Source organism: Olea europaea, chromosome 15, assembly GCF_002742605.1.
Source record: "Olea europaea var. sylvestris chromosome 15, O_europaea_v1, whole genome shotgun sequence".
Lineage (NCBI taxonomy): Eukaryota > Viridiplantae > Streptophyta > Magnoliopsida > Lamiales > Oleaceae > Olea > Olea europaea.
In genome coordinates this window covers 29,866,112-29,877,607 of record NC_036251.1, presented here as the reverse complement: position 1 = coordinate 29,877,607, position 11,496 = coordinate 29,866,112, and the positions used below count along the sequence as shown (strand labels likewise).

The following is an 11,496-nucleotide window of genomic DNA, read 5'->3' as shown; positions in this document are numbered from 1 at the left end:
ATTGAAACAAATTATTGTTAGGTAACGTAAACATAATAAAATCCCTATTTATATACATATATATGCACAAACTGACAAACACACATGGAAATGAAGTCAAAGGGGAAAGCAAAAGAGAGGATTTTTCTATTTGGCCTCTTACTATGCCTTTTCATAGAAAAGTCTATATTGCCCTTAACGAAATGATTTTTTCTATATTACAACATATATCTTAATCTTGAAACTATTTTATCTTATATTTATTCTATTTTGAATTTTAGTATATAAATCCATTCTTTGATCAAGTAGATTGGAATAATCTGCAATATATTGTTCATATTTATTATTTAATATATTATATTCTTCAAAAGATGTATTCATATTTTTTAATTGAGAAATAATATTTTTTATTTCTTCTAATATTTTTTCTAACAAATTATCTAATCCTTCAATTGTATATTCTGGCATTAAATCATACAAATAATCATTAAATCATACAAATAATCCCTTTGATTCTCTAAGATCTAAAAAGATTCATAAGCAAAAATTTAATAGTTTTACCTTAGGTTTGATCTGAATTTTTATTTTTAGAACCAAGTAACCTTTGAGTTCTGAATATGTAAACTGCTTCCGTCAATGGCCTCTTGTCTTCATGGAATATTTACTATTTCAGTTTTTTGCTCTTACTGTATCAACTCTAAAGAACAAAATTCTAGACTTCTGTTAAAGAAAAACTCTCTTTTTGCTAAAATAAGAATGAAACTTTTTATTAGATCATTCAAGAATCTATGGGAATAAAGATTTAGAAACTCATATTGATATCAAAATATTGAAATTTTATTTCTATTAGAATTTTTACAAGATTTCTATTTGGTATACAAGGATTTTCAGAAAAACTGGTTTTTCAGACTAAGGATAATTTAAGAGTGTCTATTGATTACAATTCGAGATTTCAAGATAATTTCTATCTATTACAATGCCTCTATTTATACAAATATATGAGGCTTTATTATTGATCTATTACATCATACAGTACATCAACAAAGGCACACTTGCCTTTCTATTATTGTTCTCCTTGAACCTACATCTTCACATGCAGCTTCTGATTAAAGGAGCCCCCATTATTGTCCTCCTTTTTCTTTATCTCCACATGCTTTTTCCAACTTTTTATCCAAAGAGCATATTTCTCTAATATTGTCATTTATCTTTTATGTCTTCACAAGCAGTTGGGACACTCTCTTAGTTGGTAGGATTCTTTTATAGTGATAGGGTATCCTGAAAATTGAAGTATTTCAAATCTTGTAATGTAATCTTTCAAGATTTCTGATTTTTCACGTCCTCCATTTGATACCAGCATCTAATTTTCATATTGGCACAAGCATGAAAATTTTTTATCAAACAAATTTTTAGCAATATTGTATATAACTTTAATTCTGAGTGCTCTTCTATGTTTAATCCATGATTTTGTTACTGTTGAAATTTTTCTATCATTCTCCACCACATCTATCTGGAAGTTGGTTACAACATATCCAATTGAGATTATGTGTTCAACTGGATAATAAACAACTCCATTGTATTCAGGACTTATTAAATAAAATTTCAAATATATTCTTTGTCCCTTAGCAAATCTTTTCTTTTATGAATATATCATCAAATTTCGAAATTTCAATCAAATCTTTTCCTGAATATATCAAATCCATAAATCCATAGTCTGTCATAATCTTTATAAACAAAGGGTCTCTTCCTTCCATGACTGCTAGTCTGGGATAAACATTATTTCCTGAAGAGATGAAATATGAATCACTTATTTTTATTTCATAAGCAATTCTGACTATTTTAGCATACCCTTCTTCTTTTGGATCTAAAGGGATTGTATCATCCTAGTCTATAATACTAATAATTTTGGAATCTTTTTTATCTCCATGTATCACCATTTTTTTTGTTGGTGTTACTGAAATGAAATCTTTTTTTATCAGTTGATATATTGTCACGTCTAGGTCAACTAATGCTTCCAACTGTCCCTGTTTGGTATTGATTTGAAAAACTAATTTCTGAGCTCTTTAGTATATCTGTCTCAGACAGTATATCTTTTAGTTTTGCTGCAATAACATCAACTTGATTTTTGAGTTTTATGGCTTCTTTGTGATGCTCAGTGGTGATATTCAACAATATTTTTATATTTGAGTGGAACATCTTTGAGATCTGTGTTGTTCCAGTATTTATATCTTTAGATTCTTTTTTAAGAAAATTTGTCCTTTTTTTGTATATGTAGGATAGATTGGTATAACTCCATGACCCTAACTTTATCCATCAGCAAATTCTATATTTCTGTTGAGAAAATCTGCAAGAAAATTATTAACTCCTTTAATATGAACTATATCAAAATTATAAAATGCTAAATAGGCTTGTTATTTATGGAGCATTCTGTATTGAGGTTCTGATGGTAGTTTATTCCTGACTAATCCTGCAATTTGAGAATTATCAGTCTCAACAATAAATTTCTTGGATAGTAAGAATAATAAAAACTTTTTTATTCCTCTAATTATTGCTAGTAATTCTTTCTCATGTGTGGTATAATTTATTTCTACTTTATTAAAAGTTCCACTTGAATATCTACAAATCTCATTTAAATTTGTTTCAATATTGCTGGCCAATTTTTATCTGAGGCATCAATATTAACAATTAAATTATCTTTTCCATTTGGTAATCTTAATTTTGGTAAAATTTTACATTCTTCATTTAATGATTTAACTATTTCTGTATATTCTTCATTCCATCATTTAGAATTTATTTTTCTAAATAAAATTTGGATCTTATATCTTTTCTAAGAAAGATTTTCAATAAATCCTTTAGCATAATTTAAACATTTTAAGAATTTTTGTATTTGTTATTTGGATTTTAATTTATATGGAAAACTTTCTATCTTTTTAAATATATGAGTCTGTAATTTTATTCCTCTCTTATCTATTGATAATCCCAAAAAGTTTATTTCTTATTTTGTTATTATAAATTTCTTTTTAGAAAGTATAATTCATTCTTTTTTACATTCATTTATGAATTGGATTAAATGATTCATATGTTCTTCTTTACTATTAGAACATATCAGTATATCATCTATATAAATAATTAGAAATTCATTTAACTTTTTATATATATTATCCATTTTTCTTTGATATATTTGTGGTGTATTTTTTAATCCAAATGGTATTACTAAGTATTCATATTTTCCTTGAGGTGTACCAAAATCGTGATTTACAATCGAATTTAGAATAATATTGTTTTCCTTTTACACGGTTTATTAAAACTTCTTTATTTGATAAAAAATATCCATCAAATTTAGTATATTTATTTAACTCTTTGTAATTTATAACCATTCTAGTTTTTCCTCTATTCTATTCAGAATGTTTCATAACAATAAAGGTTTGACTACTATGAGGTTCATTGTTAGGTCTAATAAGTTTCTGTTCTAACAATTCTGTTATCTGATTTTTGAATTCTGGTGTATCTTCTATAGTATACATCATTGATCTAACTCTTATTATAAAATTTTATGTCAATTCTATCTTGGCTTTAGGGTGATGTGGTTTCCAAAATAATAATGAATTTTCTCCATAAACTTTTTCTAATTGTTCAATAATTTTTTGTATACTTATTTCTATTCTCATTTTTAAAACTTTTTTATACAATATTCTTTTATTTTTTATTTCATTAAACATGATTGGTTTTTTCTCTCATTTATCACCACGCTGGACCGGCTGAACTCTATAAGGTTTAAATTCCCTTGAAATTTTTAATAAGTGTGAGTAAGGTGTTTGTAACATAATTATTTTGTTTATAATATTGACATTGTTGTATAAAGTTATTTCATAATAATATATAACACTCTAATTTATCGTATATATAAATTTTATTTATTGTAAGTTGTTTACTTCCAAGAATTATACTAACTTTATCAGCACTATTTATTATCTGGGTACTTTCTCTTGTGACTCCAGTTATTTTTATGTTACTATAATTATTCCATGATTTTATCAGAAAAAATTTAAATATTGTTATATCACTTCCTATGTCTATTAAAGCACAAGTTGTTATATTTGATTTTACAATAGTAACTTGTATATATACAGCTAATGAAAAATTTATTTGATTGTTTATTTAGTTCTTTTTACATAATATAGTTTGTCCATTATGTACTATATATAATCCTTTTCTTTTTATACTATAATCTTATAATCCATTTAGAAAACTCATCCCTAAAAGTATATAAGGGTTTATATCCATACTTTTATCTATATAATATGGTACTAAAAGATTTATTTCTCCTATTTTTATTGATACCTTGACTTCCAAATCTGTACTATGTACCCGTCCATCAAAATTTACATATTTATATGGATCGATTTTATGAGTTATTAATCATTTATTTCTGATAGAAGTTATATGACATTCACTAGCTCCTGTATGTATTAATATATTTGGTCCATTTATATTTTCTCTTCCATTATAATATTTTCCTTCTATTTTCATATTTCCAACATTCCTATATAATTTTACTTCTTTTATATTACTAAATTCTTCTAATTGGTTTTTATTAGGATATTCTAAGATTTTTTGATCTTTTGATTAATTTTATATCCTTAAATATTATATTATTAAAACATTCTCCTTCATTTAATTCTGTTATTTCGGGTTTATTTTTGTTATACTAAATTCATATTCTTCCGGAATTAAACTTATTTGTTTATTTAGTTCTATTATTTTGCTAATATCATTACATTCTCTATGTACTTCAATATAAGATTTATTGGAATAAATATTTTCATAATTAGAATTGGTAAATGTATATAAACTCTATATTTTATAGTCATAATTTGATCCCCTGGTTGCATAATATCATCTTTATACAACTTAAAATATAGTCCTAATACTTCATTAAAATTTCTATCTTTTAATGAAACACAATATTTTAGATAACATGTAAACATTATTTTTGATATGCCAGATTTCCTTCTATTGTTCCTAAGTGACTATCTTTTAAATTTATTATTCTTCAATCATGTAAGGTTATAGTCAATGGTGAATTGATTCCTTCTCTAAATAATGATTTAAAAATTATTTGTATTCCTACTAAATAAATATATTGGATTTTTACTAACCTTTGTTAATAATTCTTCAACTGTATTTTTTGTTAAAAGATTTATTTTATGTTGTCCATATGTTGTTCTTACATTTATAGCTTTTTTTTGTGATATTCATTTATAGCTATCATTTCCTTTTTCTAAATTCTATCTAAGACTTCTCATTTCCCTATTTTTAGATTTAAAGATAATTTTTGTAATTTTCTAAATTTATTATTATTAAAGGTAACTTTTAATTCATATCGTTCTATTCCTTCATATTCATGTATATTTATATTATTATTTTCTATTTCCTTGATTTCTTTATTCATGTTCTGATTTATGATTCTCTGTTTCACTTATATAAACTTCTTAATTATAATATTCTTAAATATCTGATATTTCATAAAATCAATATTTTATTTCCAAATATTCTTTTTGTAATATTTTAACTTTCTTTTTTATCACAATCAGGACTTGTATGACATATTTCTCCACAATTCCAACATGTACATTGACTTTTATTTTTCTTGTAACTTTTATTTTTCTGTTGATCATATGAGATATATATATATATATATATATATTTTGTAATATCTTCTTCTAAATTTTATATATTTTTAGATAACATGTAAACATAATAATAATTTCTAAAATCACAAGTATATTCTTAAATTTTACACAAATCACATGTTGTTAAATTTATAAGTTTAATTCTAGTATTGTCTTTTTCTCTTATCTCTTCTCTTTTAACGTTTCTTATCCAATTTTCTCCTAAAAAATCATCCGAAATGTATTATACTAACTTTTCCATACCTTATCTATCTGATTTTATTATCTCTGTTTGTACATTTCTTTTTATTAATATTTTTGTATCATTACTTATTCATTCCCACCAATTTTTAACATATCCTTCAAATGATGCTATTAAGAAATCTATTATTCTTTCAGTATTTTCCCATGTGTCATTTTTATTATATAAAAAAAATAATATCATTGAATCTGCCTAAGTTAATATGACTTTTTTAGTATCTATTTTATAGTTTAAATCTAATTTTATTCCTCCATAGTTAATAAGTTTATCATAATTATCATTTAATTCAAACCTGTCTCTATATTTATTTCCTTTAGGTGGTTGTCTATCTCTTACTTTATCATAAAATTATCTATATGATTTATTATATATAGGTGCACAACTTTCATTTGAATATTCTAATTCTTGTTTAGATGTTCCCATTGGATTTGGTTATCCTCCAGTATTCATTAAACCTTTTTATTCACTTATATCAATTAAACTTAATTGATCAAAATTTTCTATTAGTAAATCTAATTCCTCATTCATCTTTATCTTCTTTTTCTTCTACTTTTAATTTTCCTAATATTTTTCCCTAGTTTCTTCTTCTTCTAATATTCTTGGTAATATATTTTTTTCTAAATTCATCATCCATACTTCATCTTTCTATTACTATATTTTCTTTCTCAATATATTTCTTTCCTATTCTAGTCATTTCTTTTTCTATCAATTTTTATCTATTTTCTTTTCTTAATTTTTATTATTTTCTTTTACTTCTCTAATTTCAATCTTTAATATATTTATATTATTACTTGTTTCTCTTACTTCATTTCTTAAATCTTGTACATCAGTTATTAAAATTTTTATTAATGACTTTAATTCTTCCATATATTCACCTATTGACATATTAAAATCATCTTTCTAACATATAAGTTAATTTATATCTTTTATCATCTTTGTTTGTCTATTATTATTCCAAATCTTTTATTAGTATAGTTATCTGTATTTACTAATTCTTCTTTTATTATATTTACTTTTAAGTCTTAATCTTTGACATTTTAATTTTATTAATTGTCTTTTATTTGATACTCTTATACTTTCTGGTATTAACATTATATCTCGTATTTTTTACATTTTTATAAGTAATCTATTTAATTTCAAATCTATATTATTACTTGCACTCATATTCTCTTTATGATATAAATTGATTTCTTCATCTTCATATACATTAATTTTTTTTATATATATCTATCATTTATTGTTTCTATTATTAATTTTTCTAATATTTGTTCTTTTATTTCTTTAGGTAGTTTTTTAATTATTGTTAATGTCATTATTTTCAATTTATTATGAATAGGTTTTAAAAATATATAACTTCCTCTTTCTTCTTCTAAATAAAATCTAAGTGTTAATCTGTATCTAAAGATTTTTTCCTTTTTAGGTAATTTATTTGTTATGGGTTTTCTCATAGTTCATGGCTCTGATACCAATTAGGAGATGCTAATTTGAGCGAACAAAAATCAAATAAATAAAAAAATCTATCCAAATTTAAGTAATAATTAAATTTTAGGGATTAAAATGGAAGATTTCTATATTATAGTAACTTGTTATGTAATATTCAAAAGGAGGGGGTATTTTAGGATCTAAATTAGTCAAAGGTTATTTTAGAAAAATGGCCTCTTTGTTTAGGTCATTTGTATGTATTTCCCAAGCGAAAGAAGGGTACCTTCCTACTCGGGCGCCAATAAAAGAGAAAGTTTTCGCAGGGGCTCATCATCTGATGCAGAACCAATGCGAGAGGGAGAACCTAATACATACCGCAAGTATATACAGCTATAGAAAAGGGATGAATGTGAATTGGGTTGTTGAGTTCGCGGAATTAACAACGGCGGCCAAGCAGGTTAGGCAATCTCCTAAGGCCCACTTTGGTGAGGCACCAAATTATGCAAGGTTAGTTGGTTGAAAAAAAAAATCATATTTATGAAATTCTTTAAAATAGAATTATCAATACGCAAATACAAGAAACTAGTAAAAATTGAAAATACAAAAATTTTTAGAAAGACATATAAATGACAAAGTTTATCACTTACATTTATTTATCATATAAATATATCACAAACATTACGCTCTCTAATTAATTTGACCATTTATCTTCCGAACATCCATTTTCTTTTCTTAACCAAACAAAAATGTCTCTTTAATCTCATGATAATAATCCTTTGTTCGTGTTCATACTTCTTAGTTTTGAATTAATTTAGTATGAGTTAATACAAGATTTTAGGAGCTTATTTGTATTTGATCATCATTTTCAGTATTTTGTTATACAATATCTTGTAGTCAACATTTTTTTATTTTGTACATAAATTACTCAAATGCACATTCAATTTTGTTTTAAATAGTTGTAGTGAGAAAATGATCAAAGAAACGAACATGGCACTTTGCCATTGCATTATAATTTTGTATGTCAAACTTCACTTATAATTTATATTGCATGTTCAATTTTGACATTTTCTTATTTTTCTCTTCAAACTTTGGGGTTTAATTGTCTGTATTAGATTCTTCATGAATATATTAAAACTCTCTATAGGAAGACTATGTAAGAATGCGTTGATTTTTCTTCAATAGGGCCCCGTATTTAAAGTTAGCATATGACCCCAAAATATTAGGCCGGCCTTGTATGTTTTAAGGTGTCCTTATCCCTAGTCTTCAATGTTCATTTGTGTGTGAAACTAAAGCAGAGTTGCCTGTAGTTTTATTTGGAATTTGAAACTTGATTTGTAAATTTAATTGTTCAATCTTTTGCTCTACACGTGCTTATATTAATTTTTTATTATTCTCTTTTTACTTTTAAGTAATTTTTTCTTTTTTATCGACGTTATTGTTTAAGAAAAAAAAGTGATTTGCTTTTAAATCTAATGAATAAGTTAAATGATTTTAAAATCTAAAATTCATATCATAATTCTAGACAAACTTTTTAAGGTCAAAAAATTGCTTATCATTGTTAAATGAAAATGCACGCTACTTCTAGAATTTTTATGTTTTGTAAAATTATTGTATTTTCTTATTATTGGAAGATTGAGGAAACCTTAACATATCTTCTAAGATTTAAGAAATTTATTATCCAAGTATAGAAACTTTTCTCAATTCAAAAATCAGAACAAGCGTCAAATCAAATTTAAAAAAATAAAATAAAATAAAAATGAAGAGTTTGCATCATTAATATTTGTATTTCTATTGTTCCAATTATAACTCTCCTCTCATTAATAAATGTACTAAAAGTTTAAATATGAACAAAAGCATGTTCCACAGTTGTTTATAATCTATTTAAATTATAAATAAATAAAAAGATTCTCACAAAATATATAGATAAAAAATAGTTTAACTGGTTATAAACAAGAGACAAACAAGGACTAAATCCCTGTTAGATTTATAGTTAATAAGACCTACAACTTTTATCAATTTTTCAATCTAGTATTTCCTCAATTTTTATCAAAATTTACTGAAAATATAATGGTTAGCTAAGCCAAACAGGGTCTAAGTATTGCAAGCACTTCAAAATACATAATTTTTACTCGAGAAAATATAAAGGTTAACCGTTCACAAGTGCTAGGAGAACGAAAAATAAGATAATGTACATATGCACTAACTCACGAAGAGTGCGATGAAGTCTAGAAATATACGACTTGTGGAAAGACGGGAATGCAGCAGAATTACAAAATAAGAACCTCATCCATATCTTCATCTTCCTCGTCGCCAAAGACACCGAGGTTGGTTGGCCCATGTTGTATCCCACGCAACAAAATATCCAGTAAACTTACGCGTTCCCACATCATCTTTTCTTCTAGTTGGCGCATGTGCGGGATGTCATCACTGGAAACGCTTTTCAGAACAGAGCTAAGAGCCTCGGGGTTATACTTGAGCAGTAACTTTCCGTGTGGTTCGAGGATCTCTACGTCAAAAGCAGGATACACGGGCCGCCCAAGAACTCGAACATGACACACGCTGCAGTGTTTCGTGACAAGAGTCGTGTCATTTTAGTTGCACACAGTCACATACAACGTACAAGCATAGACACTAAATCCAACATGCAGCAGCGCGCACAAAATGAAAACAAACAACATAACATGCTACAATTGCTGCAAAATTCATCGAGGAGGAGGCTTCATTAAGCTGTATATGATCTATTCTTTCAACCTGCTGTTGGATTCTAGGGAACCTAATTGTACTGTTTGTATCAGGTCGCCATATTTTCCTACGTAATATACAGAAATCTGGGGGTCGGGTAGCATTTTCCTTCTAGATAAAGCATGGGGTGGCAGGATAGAACTATGCAATCTACTTGTTTGTTATAGTGAAAAATCTGCAAAGGAAAGGGGCAAGTTGACGTAGAGAGAACCACTATAAATTTGTGTGCTTGGGTGTTCTAGGGACAGGAAGGTTTACTTGCCAATTTGCTTATGCAAGGTAAGTATTAGGTTAAAATTATTAGTAATATTTTAGGAGGAATAGTATTGGGTGCCCAAAATGAGTTATTAATAAATGGATGGTGGTTGTGAACATGCAACTGAATTTTTGACTGAACAAAAGAAAAAATAGTTTTTCAGTAGCTTTTAATTTAACACAAAAATGTCACAGTCAGCCAACTAAATGCATCAATTTTTCCCTGAATTGTAATTATATATCTTTTGATTTCCAATAAGATCCAAATCATATTTAATATCACGTTCTTATTCCACAATCTCCATGGAGTTTGAAGATAAAGACAGGATTCAAGTGAAAATACAATTAACCGTGCAAATCGACTGACTGAACTGCTTTACTGTTTCTAATTCCAATGTAATAACAGGGTAAGCATAAGGATGAAGAACGCAGAATATGGGATAAGGGAAAGTATAAGGGAACGCACCATATGTAGAACAATCCATCCATTTCTTGTCTTTGAATCCTACCCAATAACTCAATCTGCAAATATCCACCCATGCAAAGAACGGGTTCTGGCAGCTTGAATGGCTGCAAACGATTTTCCTGTGTCGGAGGAAAAGATTATCCAAACATGATCCTTCCAGGATGAACTACTACTAGATCCATCTAAAGATGAATAGAGGCTCTCTTGACAACACACACCACACACACACACACACAAAAAAAAAAAAAAAAATTAAAAATAAAAACTTGGGGTGGGGGACGAATTAAGTAAATGATATTATTGTGACAAAAATCCCCTCTCATTCCCATCAATCAAGTGAGAAAAAAACTGAACGGTTCCAAACACAGAAAAGAAGTGCTATTAGAATTCTGATGCCATGAAGCGGAAAGAGGAGAGCAAAAATCAAAAGCAGATGTTTAAAATTAAACCCAAGTACAAATAAAAACCTGTGTCATTGGAAATTCTGGCGAAGTGTATGTCCATCCAAACATGTCATCAACTGGCTTTTGCACTGGCAAATGTTTGAGGTTCATTTCAATCTCCCTTGGGGATTTAGGATGACTTATTCGAAATCTTACAGATTTCGCTGAATATATGGGTTTGCCCGGCTGGAAAAAAGCTAAAGGAACGTAATATTATTCTATTAGTAACAAGCACCACAGACATATGCTCAAACAAAA

The 11,496-nt window shown here is 26.8% G+C and overlaps 2 protein-coding genes across 5 annotated transcripts in view; both read right to left on the bottom strand.

Annotated features, from left to right (window-relative positions):
* The window catches only part of LOC111410835 (F-box protein At4g00755-like), a 55,009-nt gene that overhangs the window by 37,720 nt on the left and 5,793 nt on the right, over window positions 1–11,496 (bottom strand). The window lies entirely within an intron of this gene.
* LOC111410837 (F-box protein At4g00755-like) lies at window positions 9,425–11,459 on the bottom strand. Its single transcript, XM_023041407.1, has 3 exons — window positions 11,263–11,459; window positions 10,796–10,914; window positions 9,425–9,891 (listed from the first exon to the last, which is right to left on the bottom strand). The coding sequence occupies exons 1-3, from the start codon at window positions 11,347–11,349 to the stop codon at window positions 9,600–9,602; spliced, it is 498 nt and encodes a 165-aa protein (XP_022897175.1). The 5' UTR covers window positions 11,350–11,459; the 3' UTR covers window positions 9,425–9,599.

Excerpts from the sequence above, each read along its gene's own strand:
- LOC111410837 (XM_023041407.1), bottom strand. The coding sequence starts at position 11,349 with ATGAACCTCAAACATTTGCCAGTGCAAAAGCCAGTTGATGACATGTTT. Across the intron at positions 10,915-11,262 it reads CAGAATTTCCAATGACACAG|GAAAATCGTTTGCAGCCATT; the intron begins GTTTTTATTTGT and ends CCTCCGACACAG. Across the intron at positions 9,892-10,795 it reads GATGGATTGTTCTACATATG|CGTGTGTCATGTTCGAGTTC; the intron begins GTGCGTTCCCTT and ends GAAACACTGCAG.